The sequence below is a fragment of the Leptonychotes weddellii genome, chromosome 11 (assembly GCF_054177405.1).
Source record: "Leptonychotes weddellii isolate Sample4059 chromosome 11, ASM5417740v2, whole genome shotgun sequence".
Classification (NCBI taxonomy): Eukaryota; Metazoa; Chordata; class Mammalia; order Carnivora; family Phocidae; genus Leptonychotes; species Leptonychotes weddellii.
In genome coordinates, this window is record NC_138379.1 from 55787519 (window position 1) to 55813466 (window position 25948).

The 25948-nt window shown below is 37.8% G+C and overlaps 1 protein-coding gene across 3 annotated transcripts in view; it reads right to left on the reverse strand.

The window, feature by feature from the left end:
• DLG2 (discs large MAGUK scaffold protein 2) overlaps positions 1-25948 on the reverse strand; it is a 719122-nt gene that overhangs the window by 523360 nt on the left and 169814 nt on the right. For all 3 annotated transcript variants that reach the window (XM_081798954.1, XM_081798952.1, XM_081798953.1), the window contains exon 4: positions 22586-22710. In XM_081798954.1, the coding sequence (XP_081655080.1) occupies positions 22586-22710 (125 nt within the window). The remainder of the gene's footprint in view (positions 1-22585; positions 22711-25948) is intronic.

A 25948-nucleotide genomic window follows, 5' to 3' on the forward strand; every position in this document is an offset into this window, starting at 1 on the left:
AAAGAAATTGATAGGATAAGAAGTTGTTTGAAAAAAGAAAGAAGAGGATTAAAAATAAAAAGAAAAAAAAAAGGGAGAGAATGTGATCAGGCAGGAGACTAGAACAAAGCCATACACTAGAGATTAGGGTATATTTTGATCTGTTAGAAGAAACTGTATCTCAAAATTTTAAAGAGGGAACAACTTATATATATATGCCAAAAATAAGGGTAACTACTATGAAGGGAGAGAATATGACTCTAAAAATGAAAAATAAAAATGTTTTTTAAAAAAGGGATTGATAAGATATTGGTTGAAAAAGGGAAAAGAAAAGTTCAAAAAAAAAAAAAAAGACAGTTAAAAAAAAATAACTTTGAAAGACTAAAGAATCATGGTAAAAAAGCCATGGATTCTATGTGCAGTATTCCCCTAGCTCTGGTGTTCTGCTCTTCTCATTGATTGGTAAACTTGGTCTTGGCTGGCTGTTCTTGCTGATCTTCTTGGGGAGGGGCCTGTTGCCGTGGTTCCCAAATGTCTTTGCCAGAGGCAGACTTGCCCCACCCTTGCCCGGTCCAGGCTGAGTAATCTGCTCGGGTTTGCTCTCAGGAGCTTTTGTTCCCTGAAAGCTTTAGGTACAGCTTTGGAGGAGGAGAGTGAAAATGGCGGCCTCCCAATCTCCACCCTGGAGGAGCCAAGAACTCCGGGCCCCACTCCTCAGTGAGCCCCCAGAGAAAAGCAGTCAATCACTCCCGTCTCCCTGGTCTCCAGCCGCACTCGGTGCTCACCCGGCCTGTGACCAAGCGTTTCTATCTCTGGCACCCAACTCGGTGTGGAGTCTCCAAACCCAGCAGATCCCTGTGGTGCGCTCCCATACCGCTCCTCCTTCGGGAGGAAGGGGAGTCTCCCCGGATCTGCCGCTTGTTGGGACCCTGCTGGAGGAGCAGTGGCCCGACTGTGCCGCGGATCATGGTTTATGGCAACCCCGAGCTGAGAGCCCGTGACTCGGCTCCATCTCTGTAGCCGGCTTCCCCACTCTGATACCTGGGAGCTCTGCTGCACTCAGGCACCCCCGTCTTTCTGTGACCCTGAGGGTCCTGAGACTACACTGTCCTGTGAGGTTTCCATCCCCCACTTAGCCACTGTAGCGACGTCCCTTAGTGGAGCCTACTTCTAAAAGTTCTGATTTTGTGCTCCATGGCTCTATCACTTGCCAGAAGTGGCAGGCAGAGGCCCCCTCCCCTGCTGTCTATCCTCCCGAGTATCACCTCGGATTCACTTCTCCGCACGTCCTACCTTCCAGAAAGTGGTCGCTTTTCTGTTCAGAGAGTTGTTACTATTCTTTTCTTCGATCTCCTGTTAAGTTCGTAGGTGTTCAGAATGGTTTGATCCCTATCCAGCTGAATTCCTGGGACCAGATGAAATCCAGGTCTCCTACTCCTCTGCCATCTTGCTCTGAGAAATTCTATCTTAAATTCATTTTTGTATCTTTAGAGTCGAGTATCATGCCTCGCATGGAATTGGCAGTGAATATATGTTTGATTAATAAATGAATGAGTTTTAAAAGTGGGGAAGTTAGTCAATGACATCTTTGCTGCCAGTATCCATACTTTTCCTCATCTTCTCCAGTGACTTTGTCCCATGAGAATGCTGTGTCGTATGTCATCTTGTTTCTCTTCTATAAATATAAACAACTCAAATGTAATCACTGTAAGAAACGAGCTATTATTCACAACCCTCTTTGCATTAAAAAAAAAAATTCCAGTGAGAGGGCAAGGTCTAAACAAATAAAAAAAGCAAGTAATCACCAATGATAAAATCTCAAATATTAGTTGAGAGATGTAATACATCTGATATGCACAAATATGCACATTCAACCAATATTTACTGAGCATCTGCTACATAGTGCCAGGTATTGTGTAGGCACAAGGACACAGTGGTGAATGAGAAAGGTACAGATGGCCCCTGACATGAGAGTGGAGAGGAGGAGATTGACAAGAAGACCCTAAATCACATCATAAGTATCACTTAAAACACAAGACTAGCTCTAGCTTACACACGTCTTCCAAACTTCAGAATTGATGCTTTAATTTCAAGTTTTCATTTATTATTCTCATGATTATTATAATTTTTGGAGCTTAATTTCTATAGAAAGAGAAGAAGTGAACCCTCAGCGAGAATTCAAGTATACTATGTGGCAAACTGCTTGCAATCTTGCCTCTTATTTTGAACTGTTCTTCACTTACCATGAATATAAGAGGTGTCCTTTGATGTTCTCCCGTGGCATGTGTACAGTAACTTATGAACCAGTTGATGTTCTGTACACTTCTACTTACAAAGAGCAAAAATGTATTATCTGATGATAAGTGATTTCAGCAGTTTATAAGATGTATAAAATATTTAAGAGGAAATTGTTGGCCTCTTTGCAAGTTCTTAAAATTATAAATATTAAATCTCATGGTGAGTAAATTCATTGGTTGTTACAGGGAAGCAATTCTCAGCATATGTATAGTTCAATAGCAAATAAGATACCTATCTAAAATCATTTCCTTCCTTCCTTCCTTCCTTCCTTTTCTTTTTTGAGAGAGAGAGAGAGAGAGAACTTGCACACAGTGGGGAGGAGGGAGAGGGAGAGAATCTTAAGCACCCCGACACAGGGCTCCATCTCATGACCCTGAGATCATGACCTGAGCCGAAATCAAGAGTTGGACACTTAATTGACTGAGCCACCCAGGCCCACCCATTTATTTTCTTATCTATTAGATTTTTCTCCACTGGAATGTAAGCTCTATGAATTAAGACATTTTGTCTCTATTTTTTTTATTGCCAGTGGCTGGCACAGCTCCTCACAGTGAGCCCCCACCATCCACTCAGTTTTCCTGGTTGCCTCTACTTCCCTCACCCTGTATCTCCAATCTATCAACAAGATCAATCTTGTAAAATAGATCCCAACTCATCCATTTCCCTCCATCTCCACTACTACCCAGTCCAAGTCACCACAATTCTACCTGGATATATTGGCTCACTGTTACTACTCCTGTTCTTTAGAATACATTCTCTACATGGAAGCCAGAGTACCTGATTTTTAAATTTGAATTGGATGGTGTCACTCACTGTTTGCTGAAGCCCTCCAACCTCTTCCCATATCATGTAAAATAAAATCCAAACCTCTTACCAGTCTTCTATGTCTTACCTGGCTCCCACCTCTTCCTATGCTCTCATCTTCTACCTCCCTCCCCCTTGTTCCCTCCATTCTAGGCACAATGGCCCTACTTTTTTTCTAGTATGTGCCTAGCTCAACTCTGCCCTAGGGTGATTGATCTTAGTATTCCTTCAGCTTTGAAAGCCTTTCCTTTATCTTGGCTTGGCTAGCTCCTTTTTGTCAGTAAGATCTTACCTTAAGTGCCACCTCCTTAGAGAAGCCTACCTTGAGCACCTAATCGAAAGTAGCCACCAGGTACTTATCCTACATCACTCTGCTTCATTCTTTTCATAGCACTTATTACTTGTGGTATTTTGTATATTTATTTATTTTCTGCCCTAAAGACAAAAATGTAAGTTCCTTAGAACAGAAACCTTGTCTTGTTGACCATTTTATTTTTAATGCCTAGGACAGTGCCAAGCCCATAGAAGTCACTCAATAAATAGTTGAATCACAAATAAATTAATGAATGAAGGGATGGGTCAATAAATAGTAGTTCTACCTAACTTGGATTGGGTTTGTCAACAATAAAGTACATACAATCTTGCTATCCAGATTTGGATTCTGATAGCTCTAGTTCAAAGATCTTAAATTTAAACCCATAGTTATCAGAATTATTTAGTACTGGCAAAGGCTCTGAGCAATTTTCTATCCAGAAGATAATGCTAAATTGCTTAGAGGTAGTAATTTTTGAGGGTAGATGATTAGTGATGCTGTTTTTGACCTTTTCTAAGTTACAATAATCAGCTGTTATGGTTTATGTGATTTCATAATACCCATACCCCTTATCTCTTCTTAGGCTAAATCATATTTCATAAAATAAATTCAAATTAATTTTGTGATGAAAACTCATGACACATTTTGAAATTGGTACTATTCTATGATTCTATAAAACCAAAATGAGTGCTCACTGATTTAATGATTGAATTGGTATGTTTGCAAATGGTATGCTTAGTCCTTATACTTGTTTTCAGCTTTCCATTTCATGGAAGAATTTATTAGAGGAGACCATGGGCACAAGGGCAGCAGAGGAGAGAAGCTTCCAGAAGATAAAAGAGACCAGAAAGAGATCCAAAAGAGATCCACACATTTCCTGGGAGTCCTATGACAACAAATGTGGTAACCTCCCAAAACAGTGTTTATAAAACATTTCAACAATATTATCTGTTTTATTCTTAAAGTCTAGAAATATGCTATGCAGATAATTCTATATTTTCAAGTGGGAAAACCTGAGACTTAGACAAGTTAAGTAACTGACTCAAATTCACACAGCAGATAAAAGATGGAAATAAAGGGGTCCCTAGGTGGTGCAGTCAGTTAAGCGTTCAACTCTCGATTTCTGCTTAGGTCATGATCTCCAGGTGGTGAGATCGAGCTCCACGTCAGGCTCCATGCTCAGCGTGGAGTCTGCTTGGGATTCTCTCTCCCTCTCCCTCTGTCCCTCCTGCTTGTGCTGTCTTTCTAGCTCTAAAATAAATAAATAATTTTTTTAAAAAAGTTTTAAAAAATGGAAATAAAAATTATACATTCATCTTAGGACTGCTGGTCTTATTTCCTTGCCATTTATCACTCCTGTTTATGATGTTGCCACTTGGCTCTTCTATTACAATTGTCTGCCAAAACCCCAATCCTGATTGAACCCAACTGTCCATCTCCTCCATTGCCTCTTCCAGAGCAGTTGAACACTGAAGTGCTGGAGAAAATCAATGGATGATGAGAGTCATTATAAATTCATGATTTCCAAACACCTGGTCAGCTTGCAGTCCCTTGTTCTTTAATGATAATCTCTGAACCTTTTTTTTTTCTTTTACCACTTCCAGCATATGTTTGCTTCATACTTCCAAGAGAGAAAAATAAACTATCTGATGAGAAATCCCTCAACTGATTATGCCAAAATTACATGTTTAACTACATGCAAGTCCATGTCCTCTACTCTCTTCCTATTGCAATGGAGGAAGTGTCCCTTCTGATACCAAAGGTCCATCAATTCACATTTGTTTAAGGACTTACCTGATCATTTAATTTCTTTATATCCTATATCCTTAAACCCCATTTCTCTACTTAGCCCAGTCTTGGAACATTCAAACATGTTCTGGTATCTCTTATCTTTTGAAAATCTTTTCATTAGCCTGACATTGCCTCTTGGCTACTGTCCTCCTTCCGTTTTACAAATCAGATTTATCAAATGAGCTATTTACATATATTCTCTATTTCTTCCTTCCCATTCTTTCTTTATCCCATTCTAATCCTGTCTCCTCACAATGCTCCTACCAAGAAAAATACAGAAAATTTTCCTACTAAATTCACAAGTCATCTGGTTTTGGCCAAATCCAATGCAATCTCTTTAGTCCTGATCTTAGTTGATCTTATGACAATGTTGAAGCCAGTTGCTTACTCCTTCCTTGAAGTGTTCTTCTCCTATCTTCTGTGACCCTCCTGCCCATCCCCCTACCACTCTGATCATCTCTTTTTACCTCCTCATTTTAGTTTTCTTCCAATCTATTGATCCTTATACTTAGAAAACAAAAGTAAAAACAAAACTACGCTCTTTTGCGTGCTTTAAGTTGACATCTAATTTTTTCATCATAAATTTAAATAATAGCAAAGGATTTAATTTCTGGCTTATTGTGAAATATAAAATTTTATTTTCAATGGTTATATCATTGTTTCAAATTTATATAGTGGAATGTAAATGTATACCAATTTGAAACCCATGATCACCAATTTAAAATATAAATTAACAAGAACTTTTGGAGGAGTTGGAAATTTTCTTTTCTTTTTTTTCCTTGAATCTAGGCTTTCTTTTTTTTTTTTTTAAGATTTCATTTATTTATTTGACAGAGAGAGACACAGCAAGAGAGGGAACACAAGCAGGGGGAGTGTGAGAGGGAGAAGCAGGCTTCCCGCTGAACAGGGAGCCCGATGTGGGGTTTGATCCCAGGACCCTGGAATCATGACCTGAGCCGAAGGCAGATGCTTAATGACTGAGCCACCCAGGCACCCTTGAACTTATGCTTTCATTTCACTGTTCTATGTTGGAACATCTTGTAGGGATCACACTAACATACTTATATAAAATAAAAATGCATGTACAAATATAAATCCTATGATTTTTTTTCAAATTTCCTGTGATATAAGCCTCTAAATGTTAAAAATTATTTTGACTGAGTTATAATTATTAATAGTAAATGATCAAGATAACCTAAATATACTATGAAATTTCAATGTATAAATCTAAAAACAATAAAAATGCAATCATATTGGGGATTCATTTCTTGATGGAGTAAGTGAAGCATTTTAAAATTACCTCATGTTTCCACTGATGAATATAAATTAAGGATAATATAAGATTCAGAATTCCTATTTTTCATTTCTACAAATCTAAGTGCTGAGAAAACTTGCTCACAAAAACAAGTAGATGGGAATGGAAAGAGAACTTTGAATTCCTTCCAAGTAAAATGCCTCAAATCCTGTAATCTATCACTAAAACTATTTTAATGATCTGTCAGATTATAATTCCTTTTCAATTTCATTAAGAGCAAAGAATGGGAAACCACATGACTTAAAGAATTAATTACCCATTAATTAATCATTAATGCCAATGATTAAAGTCATTGATTTCCTCATCCTGAGCAACACTATTTCAGATTATTCCCTTACATCTAGAAGTAAAATAACACTGTTAAATTAGTAGTAAAATAGAACTAAATAGCAAATAGAGCCATAGTAGGATTTGGGATGGGTGAGACATATACCTTTCTTTTGTAAAATAGAAGAACAACTGTAGGTGGAAAAGTGGCAAAGAAGAACCTGTATGAAGTGGCAGGCTACTTCTTGGATGGTTATGTCTTGTTATTCTATACATTTTCAAGGAAGTCTCTAAATTCCCTTGACTTCAAAGGTTCACAGTTATGTTTCCAACCAGATCTCTCAGAGTTTCCAAACTATGTTTGACTGTCTGTATGATATGTCCACTGGAATTCCTCCCAGGCATCTTAAACCTAATATTGTTCAAAAGAGAATTATTAAACTTATCTTCCAGATTTGCTTCTTTACCAGTCTTTACCAATGCTCATGTTCCCACCTCAAAATCATTCCAATAATTCTACTAGATGGTAATCTTTATGGGATGAAGGCTGTTGTGCACCTAGCACATGAAATGGGGCCCAGGACAGAGAAGGCACTGTTGATTTATTTGAAGGAATACAACTTCTCACAACCAAATCCAATTAGTCACTAAGCCTTATCCAGTTTACTCCTTCAGTTTATTTCAGAATCTGTCCACTTCTCAGAGTCTTTTTGTCAGCATCTTGGTCCAAACTCCTATCATTCATCACCTGAATGACTGCAATAGCTCCCTGAGCTGCTCCCCTGTATGTGCTCTCGTCAGCCAAACCGGACTCCCACAGCAATCAGGGTGATCGTTATAGGTAACAATTCAGTTCAGCCATTCTCTCCTCAAAACATTCAACGTTTTGTGATGCTTTTCAAAGGATAAGAACAAATTACTATGGCATCAAGGCTGTCTCTGCCTGATTTCTCATGTGCAACTCTTTCTTTTCAACTCATGTCTGTCCACCCTCTCTCCCCAGCTCTAGTCCCAGTGGCCTGGCTCCTTTTTGCCTTCAGGCTTTGGACATATTCTCTCTGCCCAGAGACTCCTCCACCCCTTTTCTCTTGGCTAGCACTCACCTTTTCCATCTCAGCTTACATATCTCCTCTCTGCAAGGTTTACCTTGGATACCCCTTGGCTAGGTCAGGTCATATGTACAGCTCATGCACTTTCCTGTCATAGCACTCACTTCCAGTCTATGTTCATTGTGAGAGAGGCCTGAAAGCACACATCCTGCTTTTCTTGTTTCCTTCTCTATCTCTGCTCCAAGTGTCTGATACATAACAGAACGCTCAGGAAATACTTATAGGACAAGCAGGTCACAAGTCTTGCTTTACTCCTTATATTTGTCACTTCACTCAATTTCCCAACTTCAGTGAGTGCCACTGGAGTTGATGACAGAGGTATCAGCCCCCTCAAGATCTCTCACCCCACTACACTGAAAGTCCTGAGGCTACCTCCTCTCATTTCCCACATTCATACACAAATGGTTCTGCCCACATCCTTTTTTGACTCAGATCTGCATGTGCGATGCCCCTACCTGAATGCCAGAGGCATGGGAATGCAGAGATGAGCTTATGGCAATAAAGCAGCTCTGGTCTTCTCATGCCCACACAACATATTAGTCAATAGGGTAATTTTAAATGAAGCTCTAAAATATATGTATTTTTACAATAATACGTGTCTGAGATAATGAATATTAAAGTTTATTTGTGTTTTAGCACAGACATAAACAAAGGAACCAGTTAATAATTCCTTCTTTAATTCATTGTTTTCTGAAAGGAAGAATTACTTTTTTTTTCCCTCCCCCAATGGTCCTGCTTTTCTCTTTAGTAATTTACTACTAAATTAGACTATAATATTTAAAGGAGTTAATGGAGGGAGGAGTAGAAGGGAAACAATACCAGCATTTTAATTAGTAACAGGGTATTGTGGATTTTAAATTGTGGCCCTGATGTCTGTGTTCTAAATACCAGACTAACTTGCATAACCAAAAATGATTTGGGCCAAAATCCTGGGTGTTTACTGACTAATTCTGGGTCACTTGCCTGAGGTTGACTTGTAAATTGTCTTAGCTCAGAGTATTACACTGATACTGTCCTGGATGTTAGTACGTCGCCAGAAGCTTGGTGTTTCTCAGTTAAAACTATTGTTGCTAATTCATTCAGGTATAATGCAAAAGAAAACTTCTGGTCTATGATTTAAAAACAAAACAAAACAAACAAAATATAATAAGGAGTACTAGAGCCAGTTTGCAGACATTTCAAACCCAGTAATATGTGATAACTACTTGAACTAGGAATAGTTAGCCTGGTTTCCTCTAATATCTGTCAGATTTTTAACTCCCTTCCACAAAGATGTTCATTACAACATAATAAAAAATTTAAATATCCAAAATAGGGTAAAAGTTAAATGATGTTACACCTATATGACATGAAACTATGAAGCAATTTAAACTAATGTTTGCAAAGTATATTTTCATGTAAGGAAATGCCTGTATTGTGATATTAAATGAAAAAGGCAGGATAAAAAATTCAACTATATAAAAACATGCACTAAATATAAAGGAATATAATAAATATATCCTTTTGATGATGGGATTATGAATGATTCTAATTTATTTTCTAAATGCCTATATTTCCCAGATTTTCTGCAATGAGCATGCATTATTTTCTAATCAGAGAACTGCATTATCTTCAAAAACAAAATTATTTAATCTTTATCCTGTTCTTTCATATAGAGTTGTATTGTGACTAGACCTCCAATCCAAGCCAATCAGTAAATTCCTGAAGCGCTTAAAGAATTTCGGTGTCACTTAGGTAGGTTTGAACTTTTAACTTTTGACACTATCACATGGGATGTTGGTATGGCTCTGTGTTCATAGATACTTAAATATATGTTCAGTTTTTCATCTGCAGATAATTGCAGTCACGTCCTGTGGTAGGAAGAACATGGATTGTGGAATTAATCAGACTGGGTTAGAATTTTGGCTCAGCCACTTGTAACTTAACCTCCCTGAGCCTTCATAAGTTCATATAATAAGCTTAATAAACAGCAGCTCTTATTAGTCCCAAGTGTTTATTATGGGTAAAGGACAGTGTAAGATGTTATAGGAGATAGAGTATTGAATAAGTACCATGAGATTTCAGACATACAGAATGGTGGCATTTTAAGGTGGCTTAGAAATTTCTATGTTTTTTTCTCTTCAGATATAATAATCAACTCAGTCATCTAAAGCAAGTACATGTGTTATCATTAAGATAAAGCAAAACTGGGGTGCCTGGGTGGCTCAGTCAAGTTAAGCATCTGCCTTTGGCTTGGGTCATGATCCCAGGGTCTTGGGATGGAGCCCCGCATCGAACCCCGCGCTTCTCCCTCTCCCCTCTGCAGTTCCTGCTGCTTGTGCTCTCTCTTTCTCTGTCAGATAAATAAATAAAATCTTAAAAAAAAAGACAAAGCAAAACTTATTCTCTATAAATTGGGATGGAGACAACAGTTAATTCTGCAAAACTTAATATGAGAAATCCTATAAGCCAATAACTCTACCAATAACATACATATCCTATTTATTTTATTTTTACTGGGCCTCAAAAGTCAATGAATACATTTCCCTTATTGTACCTGCCGACTAACTTTTAAGGGATTAATGTTCACTAAAGATCTCCTCATAGGGAGTCTATAATGCCTAGGGAGAACGGCCACTTAGGGTGGACTCCCCCTCACCCACAACAGACATACTCTGGAATTCCCTGACTTCAGCCCACTTTACTGCTGTGTAAACCACTTTCCCAAGTTCAAGTGCCAAAGGGTTGATGGTGCAGGCTTTGTGCACAACCTTAGACTCAAAAGTGGTGGAAGGACAACTATTTGCAGAGGGTGTGGATGAAGCTTGGCTGTGCAAACTGCAGTGTCACGGGCATTTCCCCACCCTCCTCGTGGTGCATCAGGGAGCTGAGAGCAAGAAGAGAAAAGGCTGGTGAGGGGCTGGGAGCTGGGGTCTGCTCTCCCTGTGCTGCTATCCTAGTACAGAACTCTGAGTCTAACATCCTAAATTCTCACCTGGTTTTCCAGCCTCAGCCTCCCCTAGGAAACTAAAATGCAATATGCAGAGGTGGGTGGGTGGAGGGTGTGGGAGGATGGAGGGATAGCTTGTCAGTAAAGGTTGCCTGGCATGGACTGCATAGCATCGAGAAACTTCACTCAGGAGATGACATGTAAGTCTTCATTTTACTGTTACTTTTACCATCCCCTGCCCTGAGTAAGAGCTGAATGAATATTAAACAGCTCTAACATCTTAATGATTTTGGCATCTAACTGTTAAGCCAATTTGTAATGACTTGATGCTTGCACGAAGCTGACCATCTTATTAGGTCTTTCGAAGTAATATAATTTGTAACTGTTCAGAAAAACCATTCTTGAAAATAACTATTGAACTAGAAATGAGGAGTTAGTTTGAGTGCTTTGCCCTTCTCCCCGCCGCCCCCAAACTGTTCTATTTTGGTCTAGATCCCAAATAGCTATTTGCTAAAATCAATATCAAATATAGTTTCAGAATATTAGAATGACAACATGCCTTTTTGGGAGACTATCAGGAATAAATAATAACAAATACCTTATCAGCATTTAAAGTTGTGATCAGCCCTTTGCTTTGGGAATATAATGAAGATTGCATCTTCTCCGAGTCACAGATTTAATCTGACCACTATAATGGCATTCTGAATGTCTCAGTCAACAAAAGTCAAATAATCACAATTTGACTTTGAAACAGAAAATTCCCAAAGACCTTCTATCATATTCATTTTATGGAGAAAAATGCTACGATCAAGAAGATTGTGTAACATTCTCAAGGCCTCTGAGCTAGTTAGTGGTGGAGACCCCCAGGTGTGTCTCTGTCCTTCACGAAAGCAGTGCATCTTGTTAACTTTCAGTATGAACTGGGAGTTTGAGTCTAGATCTACAAACAATGCCAGAAATTGCTCTCTACACATAAAGCAGGAACTAGAATCAAATCAGAAAACTTAGAGCCTCATGAAGCCAGTCTAAAGGGATATGAGCCACCACATCTATGTCTTACCAATTCCATTGTTCCTTTGGCAGGATCAATATGTTCTTTTCTTCCTAAAGTATATTTGGATAACTGAACTTTATAAAACTCAGTCTGAATTAATCCTCCTAAATTTTAAAGCACTTTGTGATTTGTTTGTGGCTTTTGAAAATAAAAACTTTGTCACATAATTTTTCTAAAGTGTTGATGTTTTAGTACCTGGACATAAGGTCAAATATCTGTTAGTTTTTCTAGGAAATGGGAGCATGGTGTGATATTTGCCTATTTTAAAGATTACTGAGACTATACAGGCATGGAGCCCAAACCATAGGTCCTCTCTTTGATGAATATATTTTTTCATAAAAGAACTTTCCTAAATGATGGAACTTCAAATGAATTATTTCTGTAACTTGGTAGCAGCAATGTGAAGAAGTCGTGAGCTTTCTAAAACTAGAAGAAAAAATATTCATATTTGTAAATAATAAATATTTTATCCCAGAAAAGAATGACTGGATATTTTAAATAACAGCTTTATTGAGATATAGTTCCCATATTTTAAAATTTGGCTTTTTAAAGTATACAATTCACTGATTTTTAGTAGAGCCTCAGAGTTGTACAATCATTAGCACCATCTAATTTTAGAACATTTCCATCATGTCCCAAAGAAATCCCATGTTCATTATCAGCCCCTGGCAACCACTAATCTACTTTCTACCTATATGAATTTCTCTATTCTGGACATGTCATAGAAATAAAAATTGTACAGTATGTGGCCTTTGGTATCTGGTTTCCTTCACATAGAACAGTGTTTTCAAGTTTCACCTATGATGTGGCATGCATCAGTTCTTCATCTCTCTTCATGACAGAATAATATTCCACTGTATGGATATACCAAATTTATTTATTCATTCATCTGTTAATAGATATTTGAGTTGTTTATACTTTATGGCTATTATAAGTAATGTTTTTGTGTGGACATAAGTTTCAATTCTCTTTAGGTATATACCTTGGAGTAGAATTGCCATTGATGTGGTAACTGTTAACTTTTGAGGAACTGACAGACTGTTTCCCATAGTGGTTGTACCACCTTGCCTTCTCACCAGCAGCGCATGGGGCTTCTGATTTCTCCATATCCCAGCTAACATGTGTTATTATTTATCTTCTTGATTATAGCCATCCTACTGGGTATAAATTAGTATCTCATTATAGTTTTGATTTGCACTTCCCTAATGAATAATGTTGAACATATTCTTATGTGCTCATTCACCATTTGTATATCGTCTTTAAAGAAATATCTATTCAAATTTGCTGTAGGCTAAATAATCCCTCTCTATCCCCCATAAAAAATTTCAAGACCTAATATCTGACCTATGAATATATTATGTTATAGATCAAAGAAACTTTACAGATATGATTAAGTTAAGAATCTTGAGACAGGGAGATTACCCTGGATTTTCTGGGTGAGTCAAATGTAATCACAAGAGTCCTTAGAAGAAGGAGGTGGTAGAGTTACAGTTAGAGAAGAGATATGACAACAAAAGCAAAGATTGGACTGATGCCCTTTGAAGATGGAGGAAAGGATTATGAGCCATGGAATTCAGCTGGCCTTGAGAAGCTAGGAAAAGACAAGAAAATGGATTCTTCCAATTATCCTCTGGAGCCTCCGAGCAACATCTTCAGTTTATTTCAGTGAGTTTGATTTTGGATAGCTGACCTCCAGAACTATAAGATAATAAATTTGTGTTATTTTAAGATACTAAGTTTATGGTAATATGTTACAGTAGAAATAGGAAACTAACACAAAAATCTTTGCTGATTTTTAAATTAGATTATTCGTCTTTTTGTTTTTGATTTGTCAAAGTTCTTTATATATTCTGGATACAAGTCCCTTATCAAATGTATTACTGCAAATATTTTTCCCATTCTGTGAGTTGTTTTTTTAACTTTCTTGATGATATTCTTTGAAGCACAGAAGTTTTTAAATTTGATAAGTCCAACTTATCTGTTTTTTTTTTGTTGTTTTTTTGTCATATTAAGAAACCACTACCTAATTCAACGGTTACTCATGAGGATTTACTCCTGTGATCGACATAGTGTTAGTTTTTGTGTGTGGTATGAGGTAGGGGCCCAACTTAATTCTTTTGCGTGCAGATATCTAGAAGTCTTGGCATAATTTGTTTAAAAGTGGGTGGGGGAGGCATGTTTGCCATAAAGCTATTTAGTTTAACCAATTGAAGTATTTCTCTTATTAGATTACATAACACTTGACCAAAATAGGAAAATTGTTGGAGATGCCTTTCCAGCTATGACACCTGGTATTCTACCAATTTTGTAGCTAAAATTCTTCTTGTTTAGAAATGTTCCTGTGTAGTTCTAGATTGTTGGGGACTCATCATTACCAATCACCATGGAACTACTTGCTAAATGATTTTTTTTCTGTCTAACAGATTGTCAACACATTCAGGGCTGATAATATTGATAGAGAAAATCAAGACACAGGGCTTTTCCATTTTACCCCTTTTCATTCTTGTAGGCAGACATGAAAGGAAATAATCCATAAGAATGAGTCCACTGAGATCTCCCTCACCATATTTCTTTCCAAGGTGGGCACTGGTATCATTTGCACTAAATAATGATGTCTTGCTTCTTATGAAGCTGTTCAGGGTAACAGTTGGATTTATGTCCTGCTTTACCCTCAAAACAATAATGAAAGAAAAATTCACTTGGTTTTGGAGACACTGAGAGTCTCTATCTTTGAAAAATGTAGCATCATCATAGTCATTTCAAGCAATAATCAATTCAGTTATTATGGAAATTGATAGGTTGGTCTCGGTGACTCATAAAGTTTTAATTTGCAATCATCCAAACTCATGAAGGCTCCACGTGGACAGGTAATCTAAAAATTTAGCAATCTCTTATGCAGTTTTACTTACTTAAAATCTTCTATTTCCTTAAACAATCTGAAAGTCGGTCTTGGGTATAAGCGATGCTTGGAAGTTGCTCTCTTTCCTCTGCCTGGTGCTTTTCATTTGCTCAGAAAATATTAAGTTTAGGTTTGTCTTCTCCATTTCCAAGTTATATGTTGTCTTTCACTCCTAATGATCAATTTTTTTCTTCTTCTTTCTTTCCTTCCCTTTGCTCCTTTTCTTCCCTTTCCTCTCTCTCTTTCTCCTTACTTCCTTATTTTAAAATCACTAGCGAGTTAATGGATATGAATTAATGAAAAAAATCAGAGAGTGAGTTACCAAATGACAGCCAAAAGGACAATGCTGTGGTTTATACATGGGAGTTGTATTGTTGAAACTTTGATCCTGACCTCTCAACTTTGGTCAATATTTTCAAACCTCAGTGTGATCAATATTATTCTTGCTTGAAATCAACATGTATGTTGTCTTGGATTTTATAAGGACAAAGCCAACCTTACCCATAAACAGACATGGAAAGAACAAATGAAGCAATGGATTTAAAGAAAACTTTTTTTCTGATCTTGTCTAGGAATAGATATTGTGCTGAGGGCTGAGAGATTAAATTGTGTCACTTGTCAGGAAATTGGCAAGCAGCCATATTTTTTGCAGGCTACTACATGCTGCTTTTGTGCTGTGGATGGGTTTAATAAATGCACTGTTGTGTAAAATGTCATTGTTGTATCGCCAAGCGGAGGCTGTCACGTGATAGTTCTTCCCCAGGATGACAGATCAATATTGGTCCGCAGGATCCAGGGACTTGAAGCCACACAAAGGGCGTTTTTATGGTTCAGAAACAAAAGTAGAGATAAAAATCATTCTCCAAAGCATGGAAATATATCTATTTTGCTCTAGAAGAAAACCTAATGTTCTTTCCCAAATGTTCTTACTTTAAAGATAGGTAATGTTACCAAATTTTAATGACCACTTCCAAAAGAAAAAATACAAATAAATCGTAACATTTTGAAAAGTTCAATCTTACTGTTAGCTGTCAAACAGATGCAAAGTAAAACAAGGAAATACACCATTGTTTATTTTGGTAAACAGCCCAAAATTATGTATGTGTAAGCGTATGTGATACTGACAACATATTGTAAAATAGGCCTTCTCCAACATTGCTGGTAGAAGTAAAATTTAGGACAGTCTCTCTGGAAAGAAATTTAGCAATATCTGTCAAAACTCTTTAACATGTTCATACTTTTTGGTCTTGAAATTCTACTACCAGAAATATATTCTAAATTATGAAAAACAGGGTCAACAATGTCTTCTAAAAGATTGCTAATTATTTAAAATGCTGAGAAACTGAAAATAAACTCTTAACAATGTAAATGGTAAATATATTTTTAAACAACAATTAAAATAGTTGTAGAGGATTTCAAAAAATTATCTAGGGAAAGGTTTATGAAATAAGGTTATGTGAAGTTAAACAAATGCTAAATGTAGAGAGCATGATCTAAACAGAATTTTAAAAAATGGCAAAAAAACCCAGAAATAAATGCACAAAACATGTTAATAGTGATTGACTCTGAGTAGTGTAAAAATTAATGTGTTGTGTTTTGTTTAATTTTTGTCTACTCTTCTGCATTTTATATATATCCCACAAAGGACAACTATCATATCCCCAAACACATATACACAATAAGTTTTATTTAAAAAGAGGTTACATAGGGGAAAGATCATTGTCCAGAGAAATTCATCTAAATCACTATGTGCTTTCTTGCATTGCCTCTTAACTTAGCCCTCGTTCCCCATTTTCTCTATAGCTCTGGCTCTATCTCTCACTCTAGTTTAGACTCACATCTCCAGCCACCAGATGAAACAGATCTCTGCTATGCCTCCCCTTGGGGCACTGGTTTCTTCCCTGTTTCTGACCTTGGTCTATCTCTTGCTTCTCATTGTGCTTTCTGCCCCTTGCATCCAGGTATGTGAAGGGCCTGCGACCAGCTGTGAGGTCTGCTCAGTGTTTCTGAGGTTCAGAATGTGGTTCGGCTGGCAGAGGCTGTCAATGGGCAAGCCACTCTGCACTCAGCCATAAGGGAGTTTCAGAGTCAGATTTCCATAGTGTTCATCTTCATTTTCCATTGCTGAGTGATAAATTGCCACAAATTTTAAAGTTCAAAACAACATACATTTTTTATCTCAGAGTTGCAGTGGGTCAGGGGTCCGAGTACAGCTTAGTGGATCTCTTCATTTTGGGTCCCACAAGACTGCAATCAGGGTGTCAAGGTTTGCTTTGTTTGTTTGTTTAGTTTGTCAGCTGGATGTCATTCCTTTCAGGAGCATGGGGTCCTTTTCCAGGCTCATGTGGCTATTGTCAGAATTTAGCTGTGTCACTGAAATCTTCCATCTCACTAGCTGTAGGCTGGGGACCACTCTCAGCTCCTAGAAGCTGCCCTCAGGTACTTGCCACACGGCCCCCTCCGTAGAGCCTCTCACAACATGGAAGTTTGCTCTGTTCGGGCCAGCAGGACAATCTCTTGGCTTTTAAAGTCCTCACTGGATTAGGTCAGGTTGACACAATATAATCTTTCTTTTGATTAACTCTTAATTACATTTGTGAAATCTCTTCTGCCACATAAAACAATATTATCAGGAAAGTGATATCTCATCATACTCACAGGTTCTTCCCACACTCAAGGGGAAGAGATTATACAGGATGTGGGTCATTTGGGGGTTATTTTAGAATTCTACCATAATTATCCATTCCTGGCTGTCACAGACTTGTGGCTTAAGTTCAGCGTGCAGTTAAATGGCTGGCTTGGTAGAAGAGCTGTGTTGAGGGCCTTGAATTTTATATAGCTCTCTCATGCTCACCGTTGCATTTAATCCCTACCACAGCTTTCTGAGATCTATGCCCCTATCTCCAATTTAACCAGTGAGGGAACTGGAGCACAGAGAGCTTAAAAAAGAGTCTCAAGGCCACACAGCTAGAAAGTAGAACTTGAAATCCAGGTCCTCCAACTCCAAATAGCATGTTCTTTCTTTTACATCTCTCAGCTGGGGCAACCCCTGAGACCTGAGCGCACTTTGGAGTATAATCTCATTAGGGAGAGAACCGCTTCTCATTTCATCCGTTTCTTAAGCTTGCACACTCACTTTATATTGAGTGTGATTTAGCTCATGCAGGAAGGCTTTTTACAATGAACTTGGAATTCCTAGAATGATGTATATGTTAATGTTCTATTGCTCCTTAGAAAATTACCACAAATTTAGCAGCTTAAAACAACACCCATTTATTAGCTCACTGTTTTCATAGGTCAGAAGTCTGGTGCAGTATGGCTGGAATCTCTGCTTAGGTTCTTACAGGCTGAAATCCAGATGTCAGCTGAGTAACAGTCTTATCTAACTGGAGGCTTAGAGTCTTCTTCTAAGCTCATGTGGTCATGGTAGGACTCAGTTCCTTGCAGATGTGGGACAGAAATCTCTGCTTCCTTGTTAGCTGCCTGCTTGAAGACCCTCTGCTTCTAGAGACCACTCTCATTCTTTCTCACATGGCCTCCTCCCTCTGTCTTCAAACCAGCAACAGAGGGTGAGGTACTTCACACATTTTAAATCTCTTTTCTGCCACCAGCCAGAGAAAACTTTCCACTTTTAAAATTCATGATTAGATCAGGCTCACTTGACTACTCTCCCTATCTTAAGGTCAACTGTGTCATATAACATAACATAGCGTAATCACAGGAGTGATATCTCATGATAGTCACAGGTTCTATGGATTATGGTGTGAATCCTGAGAAGTGACATTTTTAGAGTGCTGCCTACTACAGTGTGTCTTTAAGTGTCTCCCTGCTCTCCCCCAGCATAACTTAGAAAGTAAAGACATGGACATTGTAGTCAGACTGCCTGGGTTCAAATTCTGGCTCCAACAAGCTTGTGTAAGTTACTCAACCTCTCAGTGCCTCGATTTTCTTTCTTTTTCTTTCCTTTTTTTTTTTTTAAGATTTATTTATTTATTTTAGATAGGGAGATATATAGAGAGAGACTTCAAGGTGGGGAGGGGCAGAGGGAGAGGAGAGAGAGAGAATCTCACGCGGACTCCCCGCTGAATGCAGAGCCAGATGCCGGGCCTGATCTCACCACCCTGAGATCATGACCTGAGCTGAAATCAAGAGTCAGAAGCTTAATTGACTGAGCCACCAAGGCACCCCAGTGCCTAGATTTTTTTTACTTGAAAAGCGTGGGTCTCACTTGTTGTTGTACACTTTAGAGGAGTTAATGTGCCAGGAGAATACTTCAGTACATTGAAGCACTATGTTGGTCTCTGCTATTATTATTGCTCATCTGATTATAATATATCCACTAACGTTGAGTCCAAATTTCTCCTCTTTTGGGGGCAGACCCATCACCTCATTTTTCTGGGCCTCAGCTTCATTATAAATTTTTAGTGTTATCTAATTTTCAAAAATGTAATTTATCGTGGAAAAGAGACACTTAAAAATTTTAAGTCTCTAACTCATACGGAAGAACAAAGAATTTTTCAAGTAAAACATAACCATGTTTAGTTTGTGAGCTTATTTTTTAAGTGAAGGAAACATAGCAGATCAGCTAACTGTATTATAAGTTCAAGAACAGAAATATAGAGCCTTAGTTAGTACCATACTTGCTTCTAAATGGGCTTTAATTCCATGTTATAAGCAGGAGAAAAAGGGCTATGAACAGAAAGGAACAGGAAGCTTAGGGAAAGATGTGGCAGCTGAAAGGAGACTGAAAGAAAGATGGAAGGGAAGAGAGGAAATGTAATAGAAAACCATAGAGAAAAAGAGAAAAACAGGCAAGAGCAGAGGAAAGACCACTGAGAGTAGAGAGAGCAGATAGGGAAAAGGGGGGAGACAATGGTAATATTTACTGAGCATCTAATATATGCTGATTAGCTAGGGACATAAGTTTTCTCACTGAATCCTCAGAACAACTCAATGGAATAGGTATGAGTATCATCATTTTACAGAGGAGAACACAGTGACTGAAAGTCTAACTTTCCAAGATCAATTATATTAGTATACAGAGCTTAGAACCTACATCTTTCCAGAGCACATTATAATGTGCTGCTCCCCTGTCTGAAGCACTAATGGTGAGATAAAAAAATACTCCTCACAGCTTGTTGGCCCATCTTTGAACAGTGTTCCTGCCACACTGAGAAAAGACTTCTTGGGTGGGCTTGGGTGTTACTGTCCCTCAAAACTACCTTATGGTGTTAATTACTTGAGTCAAGACATTTGGATCCTAGTTAAAGCAGAGCCTCCAAAGATTTATGCCTCAGGATAAATCACTCTTCTGAGCCTCAGTTTCCTCATCTGTAAAATGTACATTTTGAACTAGATAAATTGCCAAATTCTAAAAATCTATGCTTAATGTCATGCTGCCAGATTTTCAACTGATTGTTATTCTTGATCTCTTCAACGTCTCCTGGCCATCCCTGTTCATGGCAGGAAGCAGTGAGGTGGGAAACAATCTCCATGGTAGTAGCAAGGATCTATCAAAATGAAGTGGAAACCTACCCAATAGCTCTCTTCACATAAGCAAAAGTCTGCAATGTGGTCTGGGGAGTAGATATATTTGGTTGCTTGAGTTAAAATCACTGTTCAGTTTTCCAAGTTGTTCACTGTACAACCTTAGGAGGCAATATTCACATACGCAGTCCTAGACCATAGCCCTGGCTCCAGGAAGCCATTGTAATGATTCACAGGTAGAGGTCAGAATAAAGAAAACTGTATGCCCCTTAACATTGTGAAAAACTTTACCTTTGAGAGTTTTTAGGCAGAGACCAAGTGATGTAGAAGATTCTACTCTTGAATGAGAGTCTAGAGAGTACTCAAGTGATATTCAGTATGAATTTTTGGATGTATTCAAAGCTAGCTGGATGATCTTCTTAGTCTCTAAGCCTTAATTTCATGAGTTAATATTATGGCCAAATACTAGTATCTACCACATAGGGATGTTGTGAGTATCTAGAAGACTGTATGTGTTTATGTACATCTCTATTTCTATCTATTTTAACACAATGCTCCACACATGTAAAAAGATCAATAAGTTTTAGCTAGCATTATGATTATTCTCTTTATAACTACTGAATGCTGCTTCTAGTAGAACTTCCTTTTACCTCGATAGGCATGAGACTGCCACCTAGATTTGCAAGCAAACAATGGTGGCACTGCTGCTTTTCATTCTTAACTGTAGGGTAAGCATGTTTAACATAAAGGCTATTCTATCCCAAACTTAGAGGCAGAATTTGGCTAAGAGAGGGAAGTTCCTCTACTTCTAGGCAGAGTGGTGTGAGATGAGGAGATCGACTGTGGACCCTTGATTTCAGAGCTATCTTCCAACAACTCTATTTCTAGATTTTGAAAATGGTGCTTCTCCAGCATTCAATACTAGCAAACCCAGTCCCCACTGTGACTCATACGAATTACACAGTATCTTTTTCAAATTGTTTACTCTTGTAGCATGGATATCTCCTTACTCAGAAATTAATCTCATCAATTCAGTTTGAAAATTCTATTGTCAAAAAGCAGGGGTTTCCTGTGGGAGTGTCACTCCTGTTTTTCATGTTGATAGGAGATGCAGATGCACCTGAAAAAAAAAATCCGTGCTTCTCTTCCACAAGCTGTCCTAAGGAATCACTGCATCAGAACAAGTGGCTAGGGAACAAAAGTGTCCTTGGCTGCTTTATAAGAAAAACACTAAAATAGTGTACTTATGTTTAATGAAAAAAAGCAGACTGAGGACAGGCTACAGAGCATACATTTGTGATTCTTAGTTCACAGTGTCCACTGTGGCTCCATGCAAGCTCATCATTCTTACCTAGAGGACTTTGCTTATGCAAGCCTCCCTCTTCTTACTCATTAATTTACCCTCCTACCTCATCTCCTTTAATTAATTAATCAATCCATTCATTCATTCATTCAGACAGAATTTATTGATTCACTTCTATATATAACTTCATGGCCTGAGGGGATTCACAGTGTGGTGGAAGCACTAGAAGAACACTGGGACACGTTTTTCTCCCCAGGGAAATCACTTCTAATTGTTCCAATCTACAATGCCTTGTAGGGGGTGCTTTGATCTCTGATAGATTTTTATATTATTTACTAATTGTCCCATGTGTGTGACCCTTAGTTCCCCAAACAATCTTCAGTTCTTTCAAGAGTGGGGGCCCTGGCTCTAGCAGCTACCATTCTATGCTGAGCTCCATCTACCTACTTAACCTCACATTGTGGTCCTCATTCAAGTCAAGTTGGTTTCTCTCTTTGTTGGGATAACTTGTTCTTTCTCCCTCTGTGTTCTTGTTCAGATTTATGGGGTTAGTGAAAATCTTAATAGACTCTTCCTACGGAATAGTTTTTAGACTCTGTTCAAACTCCTGGAGAGAGCCCTTATAAATGGTTGCTGAATCTATGAATACACACAGCATCTATACCATTGCCTTATTTGCTAATACTATTTACAGTAGATTGTTTTTTGATACATTTTATTATTTGCTCACTAGCTCTGAGTGTTCTTCCTTCCAACCAGAATGAAGGCCCCACGGAACACAAGATTTATCTGCGTACTCTCCTTACAGAGCCAGGCTGAATGTTAAACGTAGTGCCCGTCAACAAACACAAATTAAATACTAGTTGAATTTTAGTAAGTAATAAGAAATCTGCAAAGTCATTACAGAAAGCTTGCTTTGACAGCCATTTCTTTCAAGTACAGAGCTTTGTAAAATTATTATTTTCCAAAGGTATAAACATGTCTCATTGATGTGGCAGATTTACTTTCCAAATAATTCTAACATTTCAGAGCTTTACCTGAGTCTGCCATCCTCTGCTGCAGCACCACCCGGTATAATCTTCGTAATAAATATGCCAGGGTCATCTCCAATGTGGGGATTATCTGTCCCTCCAGCAATACTGAATCCCAGGCCAGAATTCCCCTGGAGAAACAATAAGTAGACATTAAATGATATGGCTGTCACCTAAACCTAGTTCCCCTTGCACTTCGAGTTATCATCTTACTACTCAAATGGAAATCAGGTGATAACAGTCTTCTATACAAAGCTATAAAGTGCACTGTCAGCAGACAAAGGAAGGTCAGGAAAAACACTCAAGTTTATCTCTGTGTTGCAAGAATTTAAGGGGTCTTTCATTTTCACTTATTCAAAGGGCCTTATATTTTTGCTTTTAAGAAAAAAATGCAAAAACATTAGTGTCAGTTGTAAAAATTATACATGCATATGAAAAAGAATGGAAGGAAACCAGTTACATGAAAACTGATTTGGTAGAGTAGTGAAATTTGGCTGTTTTAATTTTATTTCCAGTACTGTTATGCATCAAATAAATGTGTTCCTATATAACAAGAAGCTTTGACTTCAGAAGGCAGGTCTCCCTTCTAGAGTTATAATAAATGTGAGATATTTTTCAGTAATAAACAGAATTTAATTTGCAATAGATATTGACAAGGAATGTATTACTACTGCGGCATGTAAATGTGATAGTTTATATTCTAATAAAGCTTTCATATTTACTCATGCAGATCACAGTAATTGACATCCAATGTACATATAGCCTTCTAAATCTGTATGTAAGACATAATTAAAGTCTTCCCCAAATTCACAAGCCATCTTACTTAATGTATTTATTATTTACATATTTTCCTTTAATCTACATCTCCCTGGCTACCTTATGTTTCCATATTATGTTCTGATGTTTTTTTCTAATTCGTATTATATTTTAAGCCATATCCATACACCTAGGTAGTGTTTATAATTATCCATTTTAAATGGCTAGATACTATTTCATCAAGGTCATAAACTATCATTTATTTAACCAGTCCTCTATCACTGGGTGTTTAATTTCACTATAACCAAGATAGCTTACTAAATTTACAACTACTTGATTAATTTCTGCTCTTGGATAAAAAGAGATGAAAACTAAGAATTTAGTAGTTAATCCAGAAAAATTAATTAAGACACTCAATTAGTCAGAAAAGTTCAGTGTCAAGATAAGATCAGCCATAACTTGACAGTTACATCACTACAAATGTCAAGGTAATGTTTAGCAATTTTTATTGACCGAATAATAAAAATTCCAGAAGGCTGATTTCACAATTGTACATTTATGTTGAAAGGTTGAAATTAATAATTCAACCATAACAACTAAAATCCCATGTCTTTATACTTCTGACATTTCTCTAATTCTGTTTTTCTTTGAAAAAAACCAATGCTCATTGAACAGAGATATTTCTCAGTAGCAGTCATGTAATCATAAATTTATTTAATATTTGTTACACACCAGCGCTGTGCCTGGCACTGGACTAAGTTCTGGGACTACAGTGGTGAATATGTCAGTTGATGAGGCAGATGAAGAGCAAGGGCAGAGTGTAGGAGTGGCCAACAGAAGAAGGAAGCATAGGGACTTTTCCTGAAGGTGAAAAGCAGCTAGTAACTTTTAAGGGGGTCAGGATGGGAACTGGAGTGGAGGACAGAATGTTCCAGTTAAATGAAGAACATATGTAAAATCTCTGAGGTGAGAAAGGGTATGCCAGGTCCAAGACATAGATAATAAAGCTCAAATGAAGAAAGCAAAATGAACTGGATGAAATAAGTATTTACCATGAGCGCAAGTGAATCTATTCTTGGTTTTAAGTACCTATTGGTAGGATTGGTTGAATACCTGTTAAGTGTAAGGCTACAGGCAAGCTAAGGCTAGAGGGAGTAAGACCAGATGATTTCTCCCTTCATGGAATCCAAGGAAGAGCAGAAAAGGCAGTGATAGTCTGGCATCTGGTAATCAGTACATTTTCACTGTACCATAAACTACATTGTCATGTATATAGTTACCAGGACAACATTTAGGTGACATATGAGGCAGTTTCTCTAAGATCTAGGGGTTTTGGAAGGAAAGAATGGGAAGATGAGTATCTTCATTGTAATTTGGGTCTAGTTCCAAGAAGATCAACTGGAGTATATTGGTCTCACTAGAATCGGCACCTCAGAGATAATCATCTCCTGAGTAAAGGGGTAAGGGAAGAGGCAAGCACAGACTGGGAGGTACACAAATGCTTTCTCCTGACAATATCAATACTTTTGGAGAAGGCACTCAAAACTTTGCCATTTGAGAAACATATTCATTATCTAGCCCTTAACCTTATCTTCTTCATTTCCAGCTTTACACTTTCACTCCCAGGAATACTCAGCTGAGCTGCTGGCCCTTTCCTGCACAGTTGACATTATGACTCATCTCTTGGCCTTTACTCATGCTCTTTTCTCTACCAGAAACTTTCCACCTCCCCTTTGCCTGGCACAATTCTTCCCATTATCCAAGATAAGGCTCAGAAGGCATGTGCTACAGAAAATATTAAATGATCACTCCAACTCCACTTCTCTGGGTAATTCAGTCCTCTTTTAAGTTTTTAAAGATTTCTGTGCTTATCTATGACATGCACTGTGTTATTCTGAGTTTATATATTTATGAGTCTGTCTTTCCTTCAAACTAAGGAAACCGTGTAGTATTCATCTTTATTTCTTGGTACTTTCTCGGGCACATAGTATTGTTCAGTAAATAATTGATGAATGAATGAACAAACAAACTTACTGAGAATATTTAAGATCTAAAGGGAAGACACAGAAAGGACACAGTAGAAGTCCACAGTGTGTTAAGAAATATAATATACAAGTAGAAGCCATTTTGTTCTGTGTGGCTAAAAGAATAAAAATGGAAAGCCCAGGTATCCAAATTGTGGCTTGGCTGAAGGATGAATGATGAGACAAAACTGTCCAAATTGGGGCCAGGCGGTACTGGCGGGGGGGAAGGAGGAGGCTCTACTCATAGAGCAGCTGCTTAGTTACTGGACACGAGGGACCTGAGCATTTATTGAGATGTTAAACTGGACGACTTTAAAGGATTCTTCTGGATCTTTGGCTAGATTTGTAGGAAAACTACCCTTGCCAACAAAGAAAAAGGAATGCTTTAGCGGTAGAAGTAGATCACTACTGCATTTTTAAAACTTATCCTGTGAATCAATAGATCTTTGAAGTAATAGCTTTGATGACAATCTAGCAACTAGTATTGTTTTTAGAAATGACTCTACTATGGAAAATATGGTGGCCTTCGCATCTCCTAATATACATTCTCCTGCCCTCAAATCTACTCTGAGGAAAAAGAATGAATGGA